At 50.7% G+C, this 24,252-nt stretch overlaps 1 protein-coding gene across 2 annotated transcripts; it reads left to right on the top strand.

Moving 5' to 3' along the window:
- The first annotated feature begins 5,282 nt into the window (after window positions 1-5,282).
- Window positions 5,283-18,664, top strand: LOC142663410 (uncharacterized). Of its 2 annotated transcripts, XM_075842028.1 has the most exons (7): window positions 5,283-5,387; window positions 10,282-10,375; window positions 13,572-14,016; window positions 16,514-16,627; window positions 16,788-16,958; window positions 17,035-17,146; window positions 17,233-18,664. In XM_075842028.1, the coding sequence occupies exons 2-7, from the start codon at window positions 10,341-10,343 to the stop codon at window positions 18,405-18,407; spliced, it is 2,052 nt and encodes a 683-aa protein (XP_075698143.1). In that variant the 5' UTR covers window positions 5,283-5,387; window positions 10,282-10,340; the 3' UTR covers window positions 18,408-18,664. The 2 variants fall into 2 exon arrangements, with proteins under 2 accessions (XP_075698143.1, XP_075698144.1); XM_075842029.1 differs by lacking the exons at window positions 5,283-5,387; window positions 10,282-10,375 and adding an exon at window positions 13,355-13,361.
- The last annotated feature ends 5,588 nt before the right edge of the window (window positions 18,665-24,252 follow it).

Genomic DNA, 24,252 nt, shown 5'->3' with positions numbered 1-24,252 from the left:
ACATTTGACTCAAGGCAGAAGGGGGGGGGGGGGTCATGAATTTGTGAAGCTTCCTGTGACTTTTCCAGTGGTTTGTACCCTCGGTGCTCTTCTCTGCCGCCAGGAGTTCGGTGTGGTCCTCGACGGTCCGTCCTCTTCATAGTCGGAATGTGCAGCGTGTTCGTTGCTGATCTTTTTTTCGATCACCTGATGATTGGTGTTTGTCACTTTCCCGTAATACTTCACCCATTCTGACCTCCACCATAACTGGTGCTCTCTGGTTTCTTTCATGGTCGGTGCATTGTCCAAAAAGGATCTTCGGGTGATAGTCCATCAAGGTTTGATTGGTAGGGGTACCCTTAGGTCGGCACGATGACGGGGCGGTGGTGCTCACAGGAGTTAAAGTGCTGGAGACCTAGTTAACTGGTCGGTACCCAAGAAACACCGGCATACAGTGAAGGAAATAAGTATTTGACAGTGGGCAAACTTACAAAATCAGCAAGGGATCAAAGACATGAACAGTCTAGAATTTTTAGGCTAGGTTAATTTTACCAGTGAGAGATAGATTATATAAAAATAAAAAAAAGAAAATCACAGTCAAAATGATATATATTTATTTGCATTGTGCACAGAGAAATAAGTATTTGATCCCCTACCAACCATTAAGAGTTCAGCCTCCTCCAGACCAGTTACACGCTCCAAATCAACTTGGTGCCTGCATTATAGACAGCTCTTACATGGTCACCTGTATAAAAGACTCCTGTCCACAGACTCAATGAATCAGTCTGACTCTAACCTCTACAACATGGGCAAGACCAAAGAGCTTTCTAAGGATGTCAGGGACAAGATCATAGACCTGCACAAGGCTGGAATGGGCTACAAAACCATAAGTAAGACGCTGGGTGAGAAGGAGACAACTGTTGGTGCAATAGTAAGAAAATGGAAGACATACAAAATGACTGTCAATAGACATCGATCTGGGGCTCCATGCAAAATCTCACCTCGTGGGGTATCCTTGATCCTGAGAAAGGTGAGAGCTCAGCCGAAAACTACACGGGGGGAACTTGTTAATGATCTCAAGGCAGCTGGGACCACAGTCACCAAGAAAACCATTGGTAACACATTACGCCGTAATGGATTAAAATCCTGCAGTGCCCGCAATGTCCCCCTGCTCAAGAAGGCACATGTACAGGCCCGTCTGAAGTTTGGAAATGAACATCTGGATGATTCTGAGAGTGATTGGGAGAAGGTGCTGTGGTCAGATGAGACTAAAATTGAGCTCTTTGGCATTAACTCAACTCGCCGTGTTTGGAGGAAGAGAAATGCTGCCTATGACCCAAAGAACACCGTCCCCACTGTCAAGCATGGAGGTGGAAACATTATGTTTTGGGGGTGTTTCTCTGCTAAGGGCACAGGACTACTTCACCGCATCAATTGGAGAATGGATGGAGCCATGTACCGTCAAATCCTGAGTGACAACCTCCTTCCCTCCACCAGAACATTAAAAATGGCTCGTGGCTGTGTCTTCCAGCACGACAATGACCCAAAACATACAGCCAAGGCAACAAAGGAGTGACTCAAAAAGAAGCACATTAAGGTCATGGAGTGGCCTAGCCAGTCTCCAGACCTTAATCCCATCAAAAACTTATGGAGGGAGCTGAAGATCCGAGTTGCCAAGCGACAGCCTCGAAATCGTAATGATTTACAGATGATCTGCAAAGAGGAGTGGGCCAAAATTCCATCTAACGTGTGTGCAAACCTCATCATCAACTACAAAAAACGTCTGACTGCTGTGCTTGCCAACATGGGTTTTGCCACCAAGTATTAAGTCTTGTTTGCCAAAGGGATCAAATACTTATTTCTCTGTGCACAATGCAAATAAATATATATCATTTTGACTATGTGATTTTCTTTTTTTTAATATAATCTATCTCTCACTGGTAAAATTAACCTAGCCTAAAAATTCTAGACTGTTCATGTCTTTGACAGCGGGCAAACTTACAAAATCAGCAAGGGATCAAATACTTATTTCCTCCACTGTATATGCAAACGTGGTACCTACAGCATCTAAAATAAGACAAGCTTCCAATCCTGGAGACAAGGGGGCAGATTTTATAAGACTGGCGTCCCCTATGCCAGTCTTCACTATCTGCTCTGCTGCCATGCACCGTAACTGTGGCAGCCGTGCGCCATTCTTCCCAATTGGACTCAAAGTAAAAAAAAAAAAATTACTCTCCTCGCCAGTTGTCCCCTCGGGGTCCCCTGAGCATGCCGAGCGTTACATACGAGACGCCAACCTGCCGCAAGGCCTTTTATGTGACCCAGCACTCGACGGCCCGGCGTCAGTAAGTCGTATAAGCCGTGTCATTCCGATGGGGACCCGTAGAGGTGAGCATACTTGTTTTATTTAGTTGTTCGAAGGGTTGGGAAGATAGTTTGATAGGGGGGGGCAAGGTAGGGTGCCCAGCACGGACCCCTGTCTTGTTGCGCCCCACAGAGTGAAACCTCCGCCAGTGAAGTCTAGACTTCCACTTAATTATAAATTTGTCAGGTGGATGTGGCCCCTCTGTATGGCATCCGTAACCTTGGGGACCTTTCCCACTGCGGAAATCCCCGGGAAGAACATAAGGTAGCGCTCGGCCCCGGTGAAGCACCTGACGTCATTGTCTGTGTATGGAAAGTGATGTCAGGGACTTTCAACTAGGGTGTCCCTGGCCACCGCATCGGTAGCGCTCTAGCTGGAGACTGTGTTACTGGAGAAGCCCCTGGCGACACGGTCCATATATGAAGTGACATCGGGGGTGCCCTAATAGCGGTACCTCAATCCAGAGCGTGGCCTGGGATTCTGGCATCTCAAAGCCCCTAATGTCACTGTCCATATATGGACAGTGATGTCGGGGGCTTCCCTGGACTCATCGCTTGAAGTAGCGCTGTGCCCGGGCAGTCCCACTGTATGGTGATACGTTGGGACTCCTGTTACTGTATACTGCTGTCAGAAGGGAAAAAATAAAATGAAGTGTGAACATAGCCTCAAAGTACCACTCCCGATGCAGCGCTGGATAGAAACGGCAAAGTAGCCCCAATCCCAGCCAATGGGGCCGTGCTGCAATGATCTAGAAAGTGCCCGATCACGTGAGAAAAGCCAAATGGGCTGCAAATAAAAATCTATGTGATTGGTGACTAAGACCACTATTTATTATAGGTCCGTGTAGGAATGACGGTCCGAAACCGAGTACAAAGCTGAGAAAAGTCATTGTCATGTTCCCGTTTTCTCAAGATCTGTTCAGTAGGTGGGGCGAACTTTTTTTTTATTTTTAAAGTCATGACTAAGTGGGGATCCTTCCGCAGGGGCAGGGACAGACCGGAGATGTCGCCAACGGTTCAGGTACCGCCAGGGTATTTCCATCCCTCGATGCCCTGTAGAGATTTGAGAGGACACATCAGGGGAACGTGGGATCCAGAGAGGATTTGGTTTTTCTGGAGGCCATCATGGTGCGGAGTCACATGTCCGATAATGACCCGTGCCCGGGACGTCTCCTGATCTCCAGAATAGCTGCACCAAAACCACAACGTTATTTGGCAGAGGGTTTGACCAACATAAAACGGGTCGTAGCCAAAATTCCTCCAAAAATCGGAAAAGCCGTAGAAATATTCAGATTAGCGAGGTCGTTCCCTTAGTAAACACTTTATATGGATTGTGATTGGACGGGCCGCCCCCGATCCTCAGCGATGAACTCCAGGTATTTACCGGCCCGGGTCGATCTCTAAGGTTTCATCTTTCTTTTTTTTCCCCTTTAAGTTCAGTTTAAAAACCCCAAATAAATCCAACTAGAAGCTTCATCATGGGCGGAAAATAATGTTCCAAATGGCTGTACACTGTTATGGAGACCCTTACTACACTAATATGAAGGCACTGTGGCTGTACACTGTTATGGAGACACTGACTACACTATATGAGGACGTCATGGGGGCACTGGCTGTACACTGTTATGGAGGCACTGTGGCTGTACACTTATGGAGACACTGACTACACTATATGAAGATGTCATGGAGGCACTGGCTGTACACTGTTATGGAGGCACTGTGGCTGTACACTGTTATGGAGGCACTGTGGCTGTACACTTATGGAGACACTGACTACACTATATGAAGATGTCATGGAGGCACTGGCTGTACACTGTTATGGAGGCACTGTGGCTGTACACTGTTATGAAGGCACTGTGGCTGTACACTGTTATGGAGACACTGACTACACTATATGAGGATGTCATGGAGGCACTGGCTGTACACTGTTATGGAGGCACTGTGCCTGTACACTGTTATGGGGGCACTGTGGCTGTGCACTGTTATGGAGGCACTGTGGCTGTGCACTGTTATGGAGACCCTTACTACACTATATGGGGATGTTATGGAGGCACTGTGACTAGTGACTACACTTTTATGGAGGTACTGTGGCAGTGCACAATTATAGAGGCATTGACTGCACTATTATGGAGGCACTGTGACTACACGGTTATGGAGGCACGGGTTTCACACTATTATGGAGTCACTGTTGATGAACACTGTTATGAATGCACTGTGGCTGTAAACTATTATGGAGGCACTGTGGCTGTAAACTATTATGGAGGCACTGTGGCTCTGTACACTGTTATGGAGGGACTCCGTCTGTATAATATTATGGAGGCGCTGTGCATTACTATTGAGGCACTGTGGCTGTGCACTATTATGGAGGCCCTGTGGCTGTGCACTGTTATGGAGGCACTGTGGTGGAGGCGCTGTGGCAGTACATTATTATATTATGGAGACCCTTTGGCTGTGCACTATTATGGAGGCACTGTGGTTGTACACTACTATTGAAGCACTGTGGCTGTTCACTGTTATGGGGGCACTGTGGCTGGGCACTGTTATGGGGGCACTGTGGCTGGGCACTGTTATGGGGGCACTGTTATGGGGGCACTGTTACGGGGGCACTGTGGCTGGGCACTGTTACGGGGGCACTGTTACGGAGGCACTGTGGCTGGGCACTGTTGCGGGGGCACTGGCGCTGTACACTGTTGTGGTGGCGGCGGCATCTGTGGCTATACACTGTTGTGGGGGCACTTGCGCTGTACACTGTTGTGGTGGCATCTGTGGCTGTACACTGTTGTGGGGGCACTGTGGCTGGGTTCTGTCTCTTCCTCTGTCCTCGCTGTTTTCTTCCTCTGGACACAATAGACCGCAGGCTCCGCCCCTCGCGGCACGTGACCCCTGACGGGAAGGGAATTCGGGCGCGGCAGCTGATTGGCTGGACAAACGACACGTGATTGATGCGGCGGCTGCGTGACCCGGAATTCCGGTGAGAGGAGGAGGAGCTACCGGGACCGACATCAACCGCGTCCTGACCCCAAGCACCGGCCCGAGGAGGAGCTGTACGTATAACGCGGCGGGACAGGGTGTAATACTCTGCAGATGGAGGGGACGGGGGTGTAATACTCTGCAGATGGAGGGGGCGAGTGTGTAATACTCTGCAGATGGAGGGGACGGGGGTGTAATACTCTGCAGAAATAGGCGAGGACAGCGTGTGTAATACTCTGCAGATGGAGGTTACAGGAGAGAACAGGGGTGTAATGCTCTGTAGATATAGGAGACAGGGGTGTAATACTCTGCAGTATAGGAGAGGACAGGGGTGTAATACTCTGCAGAAATAGGCGAGGACAGCGTGTGTAATACTCTGCAGATGGAGGTTACAGGAGAGAACAGGGGTGTAATGCTCTGTAGATATAGGAGACAGGGGTGTAATACTCTGCAGTATAGGAGAGGACAGGGGTGTAATACTCTGCAGAAATAGGCGAGGACAGCGTGTGTAATACTCTGCAGATATAGGGGAGGACAGGGGTGTAATACTCTGCAGATATAGGAGAGGACAGGGGTGTAATACTCTGTAGATATAGGAGAAGACAGGGGTGTAATACTCTGCAGATATAGGAGAGGACAGGGGTGTAATACTCTGCAGATATAGGAGAGGACAGGGGTGTAATACTCTGCAGAAATAGGCGAGGACAGCGTGTGTAATACTCTGCAGATATAGAAGAGGACAGGGGTGTAATACTCTGCAGATATAGGAGAGGACAGGGGTGTAATACTCTGCAGAAATAGGCGAGGACAGCGTGTGTAATACTCTGCAGATATAGGGGAGGACAGGGGTGTAATACTCTGCAGATATAGGGGAGGACAGGGGTGTAATACTCTGCAGATATAGGAGAGGACAGGGGTGTAATACTCTGCAGAAATAGGCGAGGACAGCGTGTGTAATACTCTGCAGATATAGGGGAGGACAGGGGTGTAATACTCTGCAGATATAGGGGAGGACAGGGGTGTAATACTCTGCAGATATAGGGGAGGACAGGGGTGTAATACTCTGCAGATATAGGAGAGGACAGGGGTGTAATACTCTGCAGATGGAGGTTACAGGAGAGAACAGGGGTGTAATGCTCTGTAGATATAGGAGACAGGGGTGTAATACTCTGCAGTATAGGAGAGGACAGGGGTGTAATACTCTGCAGAAATAGGCGAGGACAGCGTGTGTAATACTCTGCAGATATAGGAGAGGACAGGGGTGTAATACTCTGCAGATATAGGGGAGGACAGGGGTGTAATACTCTGCAGATATAGGGGAGGACGGGGGTGTAATACTCTGCAGTATAGGAGAGGACAGGGGTGTAATACTCTGCAGATGGAGGTTATAGGAGAGAACAGGGGTGTAATGCTCTGTAGATATAGGAGACTGGGGTGTAATACTCTGCAGATATAGGAGAGGACAGAGGTGTAATACTCTGCAGATATAGGAGAGGACAGGGGTGTAATACTCTGCAGATATAGGAGAGGACAGGGGTGTAATACTCTGCAGAAATAGGCGAGGACAGCGTGTGTAATACTCTGCAGATATAGGAGAGGACAGGGGTGTAACACTGCAGATATAGGAGAGGACAGGGGTGTAATACTCTGCAGATATAGGAGAGGACAGGGGTGTAATACTCTGCAGAAATAGGAGAGGACAGGTCTGTAATACTCTGCAGATGGAGGTTATAGGAGAGAACAGGGGTGTAATGCTCTGTAGATATAGGAGACAGGGGTGTAATACTCTGCAGTATAGGAGAGGACAGAGGTGTAATACTCTGCAGATATAGGGGAGGACAGGGGTGTAATACTCTACAGATATAGGGGAGGACGGGGGTGTAATACTCTGCAGTATAGGAGAGGACAGGGGTGTAATACTCTGCAGATGGAGGTTATAGGAGAGAACAGGGGTGTAATGCTCTGTAGATATAGGAGACTGGGGTGTAATACTCTGCAGATATAGGAGAGGACAGGGGTGTAATACTCTGCAGATATAGGAGAGGACAGGGGTGTAATACTCTGCAGATATAGGAGAGGACAGGGGTGTAATACTCTGCAGATATAGGGGAGGACAGGGGTGTAATACTCTGCAGATATAGGGGAGGACAGGGGTGTAATACTCTGCAGATATAGGAGAGGACAGAGGTGTAATACTCTGCAGATATAGGAGAGGACAGGGGTGTAATACTCTGCAGTATAGGAGAGGACAGGGGTGTAATACTCTGCAGAAATAGGCGAGGACAGCGTGTGTAATACTCTGCAGATATAGGGGAGGACAGGGGTGTAATACTCTGCAGATATAGGGGAGGACAGGGGTGTAATACTCTGCAGATATAGGAGAGGACAGGGGTGTAATACTCTGCAGAAATAGGCGAGGACAGCGTGTGTAATACTCTGCAGATATAGGGGAGGACAGGGGTGTAATACTCTGCAGATATAGGGGAGGACAGGGGTGTAATACTCTGCAGATATAGGGGAGGACAGGGGTGTAATACTCTGCAGATATAGGAGAGGACAGGGGTGTAATACTCTGCAGATGGAGGTTACAGGAGAGAACAGGGGTGTAATGCTCTGTAGATATAGGAGACAGGGGTGTAATACTCTGCAGTATAGGAGAGGACAGGGGTGTAATACTCTGCAGAAATAGGCGAGGACAGCGTGTGTAATACTCTGCAGATATAGGGGAGGACAGGGGTGTAATACTCTGCAGATATAGGGGAGGACAGGGGTGTAATACTCTGCAGATATAGGGGAGGACGGGGGTGTAATACTCTGCAGTATAGGAGAGGACAGGGGTGTAATACTCTGCAGATGGAGGTTATAGGAGAGAACAGGGGTGTAATGCTCTGTAGATATAGGAGACTGGGGTGTAATACTCTGCAGATATAGGAGAGGACAGAGGTGTAATACTCTGCAGATATAGGAGAGGACAGGGGTGTAATACTCTGCAGATATAGGAGAGGACAGGGGTGTAATACTCTGCAGAAATAGGCGAGGACAGCGTGTGTAATACTCTGCAGATATAGGAGAGGACAGGGGTGTAACACTGCAGATATAGGAGAGGACAGGGGTGTAATACTCTGCAGATATAGGGGAGGACAGGGGTGTAATACTCTGCAGATATAGGGGAGGACAGGGGTGTAATACTCTGCAGATATAGGAGAGGACAGGGGTGTAATACTCTGCAGATATAGGAGAGGACAGGGGTGTAATACTCTGCAGAAATAGGCGAGGACAGCGTGTGTAATACTCTGCAGATATAGGAGAGGACAGGTCTGTAATACTCTGCAGATGGAGGTTATAGGAGAGAACAGGGGTGTAATGCTCTGTAGATATAGGAGACAGGGGTGTAATACTCTGCAGTATAGGAGAGGACAGAGGTGTAATACTCTGCAGATATAGGGGAGGACAGGGGTGTAATACTCTACAGATATAGGAGAGGACGGGGGTGTAATACTCTGCAGTATAGGAGAGGACAGGGGTGTAATACTCTGCAGATGGAGGTTATAGGAGAGAACAGGGGTGTAATGCTCTGTAGATATAGGAGACTGGGGTGTAATACTCTGCAGATATAGGAGAGGACAGGGGTGTAATACTCTGCAGATATAGGAGAGGACAGGGGTGTAATACTCTGCAGATATAGGGGAGGACAGGGGTGTAATACTCTGCAGATATAGGGGAGGACAGGGGTGTAATACTCTGCAGATATAGGAGAGGACAGAGGTGTAATACTCTGCAGATATAGGAGAGGACAGGGGTGTAATACTCTGCAGTATAGGAGAGGACAGGGGTGTAATACTCTGCAGATGGAGGTTATAGGAGAGAACAGGGGTGTAATGCTCTGTAGATATAGGAGACTGGGGTGTAATACTCTGCAGATATAGGAGAGGACAGAGGTGTAATACTCTGCAGATATAGGAGAGGACAGGGGTGTAATACTCTGCAGATATAGGAGAGGACAGGGGTGTAATACTCTGCAGAAATAGGCGAGGACAGCGTGTGTAATACTCTGCAGATATAGGAGAGGACAGGGGTGTAACACTGCAGATATAGGAGAGGACAGGGGTGTAATACTCTGCAGATATAGGGGAGGACAGGGGTGTAATACTCTGCAGATATAGGGGAGGACAGGGGTGTAATACTCTGCAGATATAGGAGAGGACAGGGGTGTAATACTCTGCAGATATAGGAGAGGACAGGGGTGTAATACTCTGCAGAAATAGGCGAGGACAGCGTGTGTAATACTCTGCAGATATAGGAGAGGACAGGTCTGTAATACTCTGCAGATGGAGGTTATAGGAGAGAACAGGGGTGTAATGCTCTGTAGATATAGGAGACGGGTGTAATACTCTGCAGTATAGGAGAGGACAGAGGTGTAATACTCTGCAGATATAGGGGAGGACAGGGGTGTAATACTCTACAGATATAGGAGAGGACGGGGGTGTAATACTCTGCAGTATAGGAGAGGACAGGGGTGTAATACTCTGCAGATGGAGGTTATAGGAGAGAACAGGGGTGTAATGCTCTGTAGATATAGGAGAGGACAGGGGTGTAATGCTCTGTAGATATAGGAGACAGGGGTGTAATACTCTGCAGATATAGGAGAGGACAGAGGTGTAATACTCTGCAGATATAGGGGAGGACAGAGGTGTAATACTCTGCAGATATAGGAGAGGACGGGGGTGTAATACTCTGCAGTATAGGAGGGGACAGGGGTGTAATACTCTGCAGTATAGGAGGGGACAGGGGTGTAATACTCTGCAGATATAGGAGAGGACAGGGGTGTAATACTCTGCAGATATAGGAGAGGACAGGGGTGTAATACTCTGCAGATATAGGATAGGTTATTTGAGGGGGCAGGGGTGTAATACTCTGCAGATACTTCTCGGTCTCCGGGTTTTTCACTGTTGTGACTTTTTCCTGCAGATCATTTCTCCCTCTTGGTCTCACCCTCGGCCGCGTCTTCTGGTCTCTGTGGTCACCAGATGAAGAAGTCTTCCCCGGCGCCGGCAGCGAGAGGGTTGGTGGCGCCGGCGCAGCGGGAGGGTTGGTGGCGCAGCGTGAGGGTTGGTGGCGCGGTTGCAGCGAGAGGGTTGGTGGCGCGGTTGCAGCGGGAGGGTTGGCGGCGCGTTTGCAGCCGGAGGGTTGGCGGCGCGTTTGCAGCGAGAGGGTTGGTGGCGCGGTTGCAGCGGGAGGGCTGGCGGCGCGGTTGCAGCGAGAGGGTTGGTGGCGCGGTTGCAGCGAGAAGGTTTGTGGCGCGGTTGCAGCGAGAGTGTTGGTGGCGCGGTTGCAGCGAGAGGGTTGGTGGCGTGGTTGCAGCGAGAGGGTTAGCAGCGCCGGCAGCGGGAGGGTTGGTGGCAGCGAGAGGGTTGGTGGCGCGGTTGCAGCGAGAGGGTTGGTGGCGCGGTTGCAGCGAGAGGGTTGGTGGCGCGGTTGCAGCGAGAGGGTTGGTGGCGCGGTTGCAGCGAGAGGGTTGGTGGCGCGGTTGCAGCGAGAGGGTTGGTGGCGCGGTTGCAGCGAGAGGGTTGGTGGCGTGGTTGCAGCGAGAGGGTTAGCAGCGCCGGCAGCGGGAGGGTTGGTGGCAGCGAGAGGGTTGGTGGCGCGGTTGCAGCGGGAGGGTTGGTGGCGCGGTTGCAGCGGGAGGGTTGGTGGCAGCGAGGGGGTTGGTGGCAGCGAGAGGGTTGGTGGCGCGGTTGCAGCGGGAGGGTTGGTGGCGCGGTTGCAGCGAGAGGGTTGGTGGCAGCGGGAGGGTTGGTGGCAGCGAGAGGGTTGGTGGCGCGGTTGCAGCGAGAGGGTTGGTGGCGCGGTTGCAGCGGGAGGGTTGGTGGCGCGGTTGCAGCGAGAGGGTTGGTGGCGTGGTTGCAGCGAGAGGGTTAGCAGCGCCGGCAGCGGGAGGGTTGGTGGCAGCGAGAGGGTTGGTGGCGCGGTTGCAGCGAGAGGGTTGGTGGCGCGGTTGCAGCGAGAGGGTTGGTGGCGCGGTTGCAGCGAGAGGGTTGGTGGCGCGGTTGCAGCGAGAGGGTTGGTGGCGCGGTTGCAGCGAGAGGGTTGGTGGCGCGGTTGCAGCGAGAGGGTTGGTGGCGTGGTTGCAGCGAGAGGGTTAGCAGCGCCGGCAGCGGGAGGGTTGGTGGCAGCGAGAGGGTTGGTGGCGCGGTTGCAGCGGGAGGGTTGGTGGCGCGGTTGCAGCGGGAGGGTTGGTGGCAGCGAGGGGGTTGGTGGCAGCGAGAGGGTTGGTGGCGCGGTTGCAGCGGGAGGGTTGGTGGCGCGGTTGCAGCGAGAGGGTTGGTGGCAGCGGGAGGGTTGGTGGCAGCGAGAGGGTTGGTGGCGCGGTTGCAGCGAGAGGGTTGGTGGCGCGGTTGCAGCGGGAGGGTTGGTGGCGCGGTTGCAGCGAGAGGGTTGGTGGCGCGGTTGCAGCGGGAGGGTTGGTGGCAGCGAGAGGGTTGGTGGCGCGGTTGCAGTGAGAGGGTTAGCGGCGCCGGCACAGCGAGAGGGTTGGTGGCGCGGTTGCAGCGAGAGGGTTGGCGGCGCGGTTGCAGCGAGAGGGTTGGTGGCGCGGTTGCAGCGAGAGGGTTAGCAGCGCTGGCAGCGGGAGGGTTGGTGGCGTGGTTCTAGCGAGAGGGTTGGTGGCGCGGTTACAGCGAGAGGGTTGGTGGCGCGGTTGCAGCGAGAGGGTTGGTGGCGCGGTTGCAGCGAGAGGGTTGGTGGCGCGGTTGCAGCGAGAGGGTTGGTGGCGCGGTTGCAGCGAGTGGGTTGGTGGCGCGGTCGCAGCGAGAGGGTTGGTGGCGCGGTTGCAGCGGGAGGGTTGGTGGCGCGGTTGCAGCGAGAGGGTTGGTGGCGCGGTCGCAGCGAGAGGGTTGGTGGCGCGGTTGCAGCGAGAGGGTTGGTGGCGCGGTTGCAGCGAGAGGGTTGGTGGCGCGGTTGCAGCCGGAGGGTTGGTGGCGCGGTTGCAGCCGGAGGGTTGGCGGCGCGGTTGCAGCCGGAGGGTTGGTGGCGCGGTTGCAGCGAGAGGGTTGGTGGCGCGGTTGCAGCGAGAGGGTTGGTGGCGCGGTTGCAGCGAGAGGGTTGGTGGCGCGGTTGCAACGAGAGGGTTAGCAGCGCCGGCAGCGGGAGGGTTGGTGGCAGCGAGAGGGTTGGTGGCGCGGTTGCAGCGGGAGGGTTGGTGGCGCGGTTGCAGCGGGAGGGTTGGTGGCGCGGTTGCAGCGGGAGGGTTGGTGGCGCGGTTGCAGCGAGAGGGTTGGTGGCGCGGTTGCAGCGGGAGGGTTGGCGGCGCGGTTGCAGCGGGAGGGTTGGTGGCGCGGTTGCAGCGGGAGGGTTGGTGGCGCGGTTGCAGCGGGAGGGTTGGTGGCGCGGTTGCAGCGGGAGGGTTGGTGGCGCGGTTGCAGCGAGAGGGTTGGTGGCGCGGTTGCAGCGAGAGGGTTGGTGGCGCGGTTGCAGCGAGAGGGTTGGTGGTGCGGTTGCAGCGAGAGGGTTGGTGGCGTGGTTGCAGCGAGAGGGTTAGCAGCGCCGGCAGCGGGAGGGTTGGTGGCGCGGTTGCAGCGGGAGGGTTGGTGGCGCGGTTGCAGCGAGAGGGTTGGTGGCGCGGTTGCAGCGAGAGGGTTGGTGGCGCGGTTGCAGCGAGAGGGTTGGTGGCGCGGTTGCAGCGAGAGGGTTGGTGGCGCGGTTGCAGCGAGAGGGTTGGTGGCGCGGTTGCAGCGAGAGGGTTGGTGGCGCGGTTGCAGCGAGAGGGTTAGCAGCGCCGGCAGCGGGAGGGTTGGTGGCAGCGAGAGGGTTGGTGGCGCGGTTGCAGCGAGAGGGTTGGTGGCGCGGTTGCAGCGAGAGGGTTGGTGGCGCGGTTGCAGCGAGAGGGTTGGTGGCGCGGTTGCAGCGAGAGGGTTGGTGGCGCGGTTGCAGCGAGAGGGTTGGTGGCGCGGTTGCAGCGAGAGGGTTAGCAGCGCCGGCAGCGGGAGGGTTGGTGGCAGCGAGAGGGTTGGTGGCGCGGTTGCAGCGGGAGGGTTGGTGGCAGCGAGAGGGTTGGTGGCGCGGTTGCAGTGAGAGGGTTAGCGGTGCCGGCACAGCGAGAGGGTTGGTGGCGCGGTTGCAGCGAGAGGGTTAGCAGCGCCGGCAGCGGGAGGGTTGGTGGCGCGGTTGCAGCGGGAGGGTTGTCGGCGTGGTTGCAGCGGGAGGGTTAGTGGCGCCACCTGTCGTTTCTTGGTTTTATATGGTCTTCCCCTCCCCCGCAGGAGTAAGATGCCGCGATGCTTCGTCCAGCGATGTTCCTCGTCCGGCAGGAAGTTCTCCGCGCCCAACGTCGTCTTCCACGTGTTCCCGAACCGCCTGGACAAGATTCGGACATGGCTGCGCTGCATAGAACAGAGCGGCCAGGGGATCGGGAACATGGATGACGCCGCCGCCCGGATCCTGGAGGCCAAGAGAGGCGACCGCTACCGGATCTGCTCGCAACATTTCACCGAGGACTGTTACGTGCCTGGAGGACTGCGCAAGACGCTGAAAAGAGACGCCGTCCCGTCACTATTCCCAGGTGTGTCTCCGGCAGGCGACTGCGAGCCCCCGTGTAAGAGAGCTCACGTGGACCCCTCCGTACGACGTGGAAAGACCACCTCACATAGGCGCAACGCCCCCCATGTTGTAGACGTCAGCCCGCTGCTCCGTCGTCATGGTGACTTGGTGAGTGCCCTCCGCTTTTGTGTTTACTGTTCCCTCTATGGCGTCGTTTAGAGATCGGGGGGGGGGGCTGAACCCGCGCCACCAGCTGTAACGTAAATCTGACGTCCCGCGACAGCAGCCAGGATCGGAGCCTGCTCTGACGCGGTAAACGACATCCAAGCGGTTTTCTATAAGGAGCGGGCGGACACTCTACGGCCATTGGTGCCGACGGGTTGTGAGGGCAGTCGAAGGCCCAACAAAGTCCTAAAACACTGAACTACAGAAGCAGAGCATCATGGGAGTGGTAAAAGGATCCCGTGGTGGGACTAAAAAAAAAAATATGTAAAAAATTCATAAAGTTTAGAGGGGGAAAAAAAAACTTCTCGAAAAACAAAAATCTTTCTATTGCTGCCTCCGGAACGTCCGTAACAATATAACGTTTGACACGTAAAAAAGAAAAACAACGTCATCCAGTGATTGATCGCTGGGACCCCCACTGATCAAGAGAACGGGGGTCCCGAGTCACCTGTATGAACGGAGCGGCAGGTCGACTTTCCGTGCAGCCGCTCCATTCTTTTTGGGACTGCCGGAGAAAGTCGAGGACATAGAGAATGCGTTACCTGCCGCTCCGTTCATATAGGGGACAAGGGACCCCCGTTCTCTTCATCAGTGGGGGTCCCGGCAATCAAAACATATTGTGTGGATAGGGGATAAGTTGCAGTGTTGGGACAAAAATTGTTATGGCTCTCGGGGTTTGTTCACACGGCGCAGAGAAGTCAGGACAAAAATACGCGTTCAATTGTGATGATTGTTTTTATGCCGGAATGTTCACTGCGGAAAACGGCACGGAAAAAATAAGTCGAATCATCCGTCGCCTCATTTTATAAAAGTTCCACGTTACATTACAGATATACTTATATATACTGCGCCCTTCACCCCCCCCCCCCCCATGTGACCGCGTCCCCGGAAAAATAACAAAAAGTTCTGGCTTTCAGAATGCGAAGATGGAAAAAAAAAAAAAAATTGCCGCGTCCTTAAAGGGGATGTCCGAGACTCCATCATAATTTCAATAACCCCTTTAATGCTGGTAAGAATATTACAAGTCTATTTCCATTTATAACTTACCAGCATTAAAGGGGTTATTGAAATTATGATGGAGTCTCGGACTTGTATAGAATATGCCAGAAGCGTCTGATAGGCCCGCACCTGTCTCTAGAGCGGGACCCACATCCTGTACTGTTGCTGCTGTCTGGCCACGCGGTGCACGGAAATCCCATTCACTTCTATGAAAGTTCCGGAGAGAAAGAACAGCGCGAGAAGGCCGGATCGGGGTCATGTTCTAGGGAGAGGCGGGGCCTGTGGATACGCCATAAATGTCTAGGATGGGAAATATCCCTTTAAAGAGGCTCTGTCACCACATTATAAGTGCCCTGTCTCCTATATAAGGAGATGGGCGCTGTAATGTAGGTGACAGTAATGCTTTTTATTTAAAAAAACGATCTTTTTTCACAACGTTAGGAGCGATTTAAGTTTATGCTAATGAGCTTTCTTAATGCCCAAGTGGGCGTACTTTTACTTTCGACCAAGTGGGCGTTGTACAGAGGAGTGCATGACGCTGACCAATCAGCATCATGCACTCCTCTCCATTCATTTACATTGCACTAGCGATATAGATATATCACTATGTGCAGCTACATACACAAGCCCTAACATTACTACAGTGTCCTGATAATGAATACACATGACCATCCAGCCTGGACGTCATGTGTACTCAGAATCCTGACACTTCTGACTCTTTTCTGTGAGATTCCAGCAACGGATACGCAATCTCGTTTAGCTCCGAGATCTCGCGAGATTTCGTATCCGTTGCTGTAAATCTCCCAGAAAAGATTCAGAAGTGTCAGGATTCTGAGTACACATGACGTCCAGGCTGGATGGTCATGTGTATTCATTATCAGGACACTGTAGTAATGTTAGGGCTTGTGTATGTAGCTGCACATAGTGATATATCTATATCGCTAGTGCAATGTAAATGAATGGAGAGGAGTGCATGATGCTGATTGGTCAGCGTCATGCACTCCTCTGTACAACGCCCACTTGGTCGAAAGTAAAAGTACGCCCACTTGGGCATTAAGAAAGCTCATTAGCATAAACTTAAATCGCTCCTAACGTTGTGAAAAAAGATCGTTTTTTTAAATAAAAAGCATTACTGTCACCTACATTACAGCGCCCATCTCCTTATATAGGAGACAGGGCACTTATAATCTGGTGACAGAGCCTCTTTAAGGCCCGAAATAGCTGAACCTTCATGTACCCCGCTCCCTGTAATATCAACATTATCATATCTATCTATCATCTATCTATCTATCTCATATCTATCTATCTATCTCATATCTATCTATCTATCTATCTATCTATCTATCTCATATCTATCTATCTATCTATCTCATATCTATCTATCTATCTATCTATCTCATATCTGTCTATCTACATATATGTCCTCTTCTATTTCTTGTAGGCACATCCAGATTCAAAAGAGCAACCACAAGCCCGAGAAAAAACAGATCGGAGTAAGATTTCTGAAAACATCTTCGACCTCACCCTGGAGATTATGTGCCTGCTGACCGGAGAGGTGAGGGACTGTGGGGATTGTGTCACATGACCTCACTCTTATCGAGGTGAGGGATTCTGGGAATGATGTTGAGGTAGTAGAGGTGGAGATCTATCTATCCCTATCTCTGTATATTTGGGGTGTCTCCCTTTCCTCAGCTGTTTTTTTTCTTATTTTGTAGGACTGTATGGTTGTGAAGAAGACATCGGGTGAGAGAGTTGCTCCGCTCAGCAGTCCACACGTCTCGGGAGGATGGAGCAGGACCCAGAGCCCTGTCCCAGAGGCCTCCCCCCACAAGGGGCAGAAGATACTAGAATTGAGCTTCAAGATCATTCAGCATCTGACTGGGGGGGTGAGTACTGCTGGGAATGCTGGGACATCACCGGGTAATGTGTCCGAATAATAACTGGAGCTTTTTTCTGTGCCAGGATCCAATAAAACGGGAGGACGCTTCCATCTCCTTCTGCATGGGTAAGGTGAAGACCATGGAAGGACGGAAGGAAGGCGCGGTGGCGAGCGGTCATAGGGCGCCATCTCCTGGTAAGAGACGCCGCTTCTGGGCCAGATTCATGAACGAAGAACCACCTGCAATTAAAATTAACGTGGCTGTGTTTAACCCCGTCCAGGTCCGTTTGTTAAAGAACTACCACAATATAAATCCAGTCTGGTCAAGGTCGAAGCTTCTACACGAGAAGAAAGGAATCCAACTGACACAAGACCGTCAGTTCTCACAGAAGATACAACATCAAGATCCGTCAGTATTAAAGAGGAGCCAGACTCGTGTGACGAAATCCTGACCGATTCTGAATTTTATACATCTGGCGATCCGACAGAGCACTACCCGTCTACCCATATCAATCCTGAGCTGATCACGGGTGATGAAGAACGTGACCATGACGATCCCTACACCGCAGGTCATATACGGTACACGTCTGTCCGGATTAAGGAGGAACCGGTCTCCTATGAGGAGGGAAACCTCACAGGTCCTGAGTACCCCGCCACCGATAAGATCCAGTACACCTGCTTCCAGATCAAAGAGGAATCCATGTCGGATGACGACGGAAACGTTGCAGACACGGATGACTACAAGCCGCCCAATCGTAGGCAGTATACCGGCTACTGCTCTGAAGAGGAAACGGATTCGTGTGAAGAAGGAACCGCGTCCGACACGGAAGTTTTTAAACCTGTAGATCGTACCCCGCAGTATCCATCAACCCACTCGGAACCTGCTCCGACAATGTTCGCGGGGAACCCCCTGCAGAACGACTTTCTCATTTTCGACGAGGGAAGTAGCTTTGATACGGACGTCTCTGCCCTCATCAAACACGCGCAGACAAAATACAGTTTTGCTCCAATTGAAGAGGGTTCCGGATCAGACGACGGGGATGTTGCAGCCAACACGGAGACTCCGAGCTCAAAAGATTGTTCACAACCGAAGTCGTCTTCAGGAACAGATGAGGCGGCCGGCGAGGAAGGTTCCGCCTCTCAAGTCAAGAAGGATTACACCTGCTCGGAGTGCTCCGAAATATTTGTGCGCAGGTCCGATTTTGCTAACCATCGGAGAAATCACCGAAGAGAGAGATTGACCTGTCCGGAGTGTGGGAAGCTCTTCTCCAACAAACCTAGTCTTCTAAATCATCTGACAGGCCATACGGGAGAGAAACCATACTCTTGTCCCATCTGTGGTAAATGTTTCACCCGCAATAGCAATCTGATCGTCCATCAGGCCATTCACATGGAGAGAAGCCCCCTGGGGGCTCGAAACGTGGGCGATTTTCTATACATAAAGCAAGTCTTGTGATATGTCGGGTGATGGCGCGTGAAGATTCTTCCATGGAAGAAGCCATTTTTCGTCAACTGTGCACAAGGTCTCGCTGTTGGTTGTCTCCGTTGTTCGGTGGAGTCTTTTTGTAACTTTTTGAACCTTCGCATGCTTGTAATTCCGGCGAGACGATCCCCTGACCCTTCATGCTCTTGACGTCCCCTCTTTTTGTGTTGGTCCTTCTTGGTAACTTCGTTGTTCCTGCGCCAAAGTCTTGAGTATTAGCGTTTGTCTATCCAACCAAGATGTATCGGGAGGATTTTTTTTCCGTCTGGTCATATAAGACAATTTGCTAAAAAAGAAGGCGCTTTCTTTGCCAAAAACAGTGGGATTTTTTTTCCTTTTACCTATAACCTCGGATCGTTACTTCTAATGAATGCAAAGAATACTTATTTTTTTATTTGCACGAAACTACAATTTGTGATGAGAGTTTTACCGACGTTACACATTTCAGGTTTTTGCTTTTCTTTTTGCACGATTTCAGGTTATTTTTTTCATATTGAAAATAACAATGTCTTTATTAAAAGACTGTTTTATTAACGGCGGCCATTTTTATTTTTAGTTTTTTCTGTGTTGGTGCTTGTTCTGTAATTAATAACTTCTGGTCATTAAACATTTATGAACGTATCCTCAGTAACCTGCTGAGAAAGTGTCATGTCTTCATTGTCTGAAGGTTGGGGCTCAAAATCTCACCGAATATCAAGTGGTAAAGAGATATTCCCATCAATGTCTGATAAATGGGGGTCCCAGCTCTGAGACCTGCCCCTATATCGAGAACCAGGGTCTCTCGATCCCCGTTTAGAGTGGTTCGGCGGCCGCTGAATCCAGGCAGAGACTAGTGGAGACGACACTCGACTTTTTCCGGAAATACTTGCAACAGAAAGGAGAGAGCCGTGCGACCTTCTTACTAGTCTCCGCCTGGATTCTGTGGCCAGTGGTTGCTGAACCCGGTGAAATGGGGTCGGGACACCGTGTTCTTGATATAGGTGCGGGTCTCAGAGCTGGGACTCGCAACTATCAGACATTTCTGGCATCGCAACAAGATATGCCACAGATGTCTAAGTTAGAAAAGTGGATGGGATGTTGGGGTTGTCTGGGCACGGGGTGGTTTTTCATACTGATGATTTATCCACAGGACAGGTCATCAGTATATCAGATTATGTCATTGGCATATGATCGGTGGGGGTCTGACGCCCGCACCGATCAGCTGTTTCGGCTTCCTCCTGGGACTGGAAGTTTTGCAGTGGTCAGTGCCGGAGATAGATGTCGCCGGTCACTATATAGCGGTATTGCTGCAGCATGGCCGCCTTACTGTGACCGGAGTCTTCTGCTTCCGGTACCGACCACTGCAAAACTTCTGGTGCCCAGAGGCAGCCGAAACAGCTGATCGGTGTGGGCGTCGGACCCCCCACTGATCATATGCTGCTGACCTGTCCTTTGCATAGGTCATCAGTATGCACAGTGCCCGGACAATCCCTTTACGCGGGCCATACGCTTGAGGTAGCTGTCAGCCGATCGATCAGCAAACAATATTTCTCCCGACTCCCCAAATACGCGTGTATGTTTTCAATGGGGAAAAGTAAGAAAGCTGCAACCAGACTCCTTGCAGCTGCTTTTTTTTAATTTTTATTTGCAAACAAAAGACATTTATATTTTAACCAGCCCGACCCGTCACTCCCCGACATCAGCTGTTGGGGGGGGGGGGGTGGTCAGGAGGCCGTCATATACATTAGATGGTCAGCCTGCTGAGATCGTCCGGTTACGGCTGCTCGACGTACATCTGATGGCCAGCCTTTCTATTGTGGAAAGGGAGATGATGGTCCCTGTTAAAAAGGGGTGAGGCTTCTTAAATTAAATGACCATCTGTGGCCCCCAACCCTTTTTATCATAGTTTACAGCAGAAAACTGATGTAAATTGTAGTGGAAATCTAGATCTTGCTGGAGACCTTTCACTCCCCCCCGAGCAAGCTGCACATCAGGCAATGACATAAATACCTATCCTTGTCTCACTGCCCTTCTTCCCTCCGGCACCTCAGCATTCTGCTCCTCATACAAGGTCCTTAGGCAGGGCAAGTGTCAGGACGTTGTAGGTGACGCAGCATTGATGACGTTAAGTGCTTTGTCGCATAGATGGCCCTGATGCGGCTCAGTGTTGGGAACTTGTCTAAGCCGCAGCATGAGGAGGGATCCGGAGGGAAGAAGAGGAGCGGTGATGAGAGTATACGAATATCTTTTATTTTACAGTTTATAAACTGGGGAGTGAGAATATACAGTGAAGGAAATAAGTATTTGATCCCTTGCTGATTTTGTAAGTTTGCCCACTGTCAAAGACATGAACAGTCTAGAATTTTTAGGCTAGATTAATTTTACCAGTGAGAGATAGATTATATGAAAAAAAAAAAAAAAAATCTGTCAAAATTATATATATTTATTTGCATTGTGCACAGAGAAATAAGTATTTGATCCCCTACCAACCATTAAGAGTTCAGCCTCCAGACCAGTTACACGCTCCAAATCAACTTGGTGCCTGCATTATAGACAGCTCTTACATGGTCACCTGTATAAAAGACTCCTGTCCACAGACTCAATGAATCAGTCTGACTCTAACCTCTACAACATGGGCAAGACCAAAGAGCTTTCTAAGGATGTCAGGGACAAGATCATAGACCTGCACAAGGCTGGAATGGGCTACAAAACCATAAGTAAGACGCTGGGTGAGAAGGAGACAACTGTTGGTGCAATAGTAAGAAAATGGAAGACATACAAAATGACTGTCAATCGACATCGATCTGGGGCTCCATGCAAAATCTCACCTCGTGGGGTATCCTTGATCCTGAGGAAGGTGAGAGCTCAGCCGAAAACTACACGGGGGGAACTTGTTAATGATCTCAAGGTAGCTGGGACCACAGTCACCAAGAAAACCATTGGTAACACATTACGCCGTAATGGATTAAAATCCTGCAGTGCCCGCAAGTTCCCCCTGCTCAAGACGGCACATGTACAGGCCCATCTGAAGTTTACAAATGAACATCTGGATGATTCTGAGAGTGATTGGGAGAAGGTGCTGTGGTCAGATGAGACTAAAATTGAGCTCTTTGGCATTAACTCAACTCGCCGTGTTTGGAGGAAGAGAAATGCTGCCTATGACCCAAAGAACACCGTCCCCACTGTCAAGCATGGAGGTGGAAACATTATGTTTTGGGGGTGTTTCTCTGCTAAGGGCACAGGACTACTTCACCGCATCAATGGGAGAATGGATGGAGCCATGTACCGTCAAATCCTGAGTGACAACCTCCTTCCCTCCATCAGGACATTAAAAACGGCTCGTGGCTGGGTCTTCCAGCACGACAATGACCCGAAACATACAGCCAAGGCAACAAAGGAGTGGCTCAAAAAGAAGCACATTAAGGTCATGGAGTGGCCTAGCCAGTCTCCAGACCTTAATCCCATCGAAAATTTATGGAGGGAGCTGAAGATCCGAGTTGCCAAGCGACAGCCTCGAAATCTTAATGATTTACAGATGATCTGCAAAGAGGAGTGGGCCAAAATTCCATCTAACATGTGTGCAAACCTCATCATCAACTACAAAAAACGTCTGACTGCTGTGCCTGCCAACAAGGGTTTTGCCACCAAGTATTAAGTCTTGTTTGCCAAAGGGATCAAATACTTATTTCTCTGCGCACAATGCAAATAAATATATATAATTTTGACAATGTGATTTTCTTTTTTTTTTTTAATATACTCTATCTCTCACTGGTAAAATTAACCTAGCCTAAAAATTCTAGACTGTTCATGACTTTGACAGTGGGCAAACTTACAAAATCAGCAAGGGATCAAATACTTATTTCCTTCACTGTATGGTACGCGGCCACAGTTATTCATAAGATGGTACACGTTTATAAGAGGCTTTCGCCTCCTAATAATTGTGTCGTGTTTTACTGCAACTTACTGCCATTCTTATGCCAATCTTAACCAATTCCGCTTTCAATTTTTAAGGCATTAATATTTTTGACCACATTCAATGATATATCATGAGCAGAAGAACATACACAAGTGCATATCTATCAGATCGACAGCTTTGAAAAATTAAAACAAAAAAAAAATCACATCAAGGACAACTGTGAAGCTTGTACATGCCCCCTCCCCCATCTATTTAATATACGGGATCCCCAAACATTGCACAGAGGGGCTTTTCCCGTTTCAGCCCTGTCTTATTTATAGGACAGGTAGATGATACACATGCTGGAGAACTATTCTCTAGTGACAGTGATGGCCATAATTCCCCCACCAGTAGTAGCCATACTAGAAAGCACTGACCCATTGGCTGCACCCGCCGTGCTCTGCGCTGCCACAAAATGGCGCTGACCTGTAACTTGCTACTCCGGTGATCTCCAGGATTAATACTGTCGAGTGGCAGAAGTCTGTCCAGAAAAAATAAGCAATCCATCAACTGCGGAGAACAATCGTTCCGTGAGTGCGATTGCTGATCCAATCGGCGGGCATTGTGATGTGCCCCTCTAGAAAGGGGAGACTGCCTAAGCCCCCTCACACGACCGAGTGCCACTCTGGTGGTTTTTCATGGCATCCAAGTGGCACCTGCTAGTTTTCACAGACCCATTCACTTTATTGGGTGAATCGGACCTGACTATTCTGTGGAAAAATAGGACATGCTCTACCTTTCCATGGATCATGGATGGGACTCTGGTGGCACACACGGTTATGTGTATTAGGGCTAACCCTTATCCCATCCCGGAGTGACAGCTGGTGCAAATGACGCATAATAATCAGTTGTCTTCAACTTCAAAGACAGCAAGTCCTGGTCATTGCTTACCAAGTGTAAAGAACAAGGCTTGGTGAGCAGACGACGATGGTGTCTGAGATACCCAACAAGGAGGGCCTATAGGAGGAATGAAATATATCACACACACACGGTTGTAGAAAAACTTGTATCGTTCTTTGGCCCTTTTCACGCTGCCCATTTAATGTATGGGCCAGGAACGCTCTCGGCGCATATGTCCAACGTACCTTTAGGCTGGTAGATTGTTCTTTTGGTTTCCATCAGGCGCAGAAGACGGAGCTGTACTCCACAGAGACATCCGGTGAAAAAAAAAAACTAAGCGCGGTATACGGTTTTAACATGAGCGCCTACAGGTAGATGTCATTTTTTTATGTGTATGTTAAACGGATGCCATAATAGCGTATGGGCGATGAATGTCACGGCACGGCCTCCATTCCACGTAGATGTCAAGAGGTTTTCCTGCCGAATACGTCTATTGGAGGCGATAAACAATGTGAAAAGCTCCTTAGAGGGGGGCGCTCGCGAGCTGCTAACCAAGATGGCCGCATGCTGAGGTAGCTCCGCGACTCCTGGGCACAACAGCTATCAGACGCTAACATTTGAGGTGAACTATCTCGCTATCACACCCCACTTTCTCCCCCAGTCGACCCCCAGCTCAGTTTGTTCATGGTCCGGAAGAATTTAGTGGGGCGAAAGGACTTAAAACCGCCGGAGTCCTCCGTCCCTGCCCCCACGCCTGAGAGCGCAACTTCTCCCGCCATGTCGGCAGGCTCAGAGGACGACATACAGGCCTCACCCGAGCTCGTAGCAGACTCGCAGGAGGACGGGTCCCAGCAACCCGATCCACAATTTACTACTAGAGATGCCTCCCTGCTTCAAAAATTTAAGCAGCTTCTACAGCAGGAACTACAACTTACAGCTTCTAAGCTGTCCAGGGATCTTACTCGGGAGATACGGGAGCTGGGAGCCCGGACAAATGTCCTGGAGACTAAAATGGATGACACCATAGAAGTCTTAAATGCGCAC

The sequence above is a fragment of the Rhinoderma darwinii genome, chromosome 11 (genome assembly GCF_050947455.1).
Source record: "Rhinoderma darwinii isolate aRhiDar2 chromosome 11, aRhiDar2.hap1, whole genome shotgun sequence".
Taxonomy (NCBI): Eukaryota; Metazoa; Chordata; class Amphibia; order Anura; family Rhinodermatidae; genus Rhinoderma; species Rhinoderma darwinii.
The sequence above is the reverse complement of the archived record's forward strand: the minus strand, read 5'-3'. Positions and strand labels throughout refer to the sequence as shown.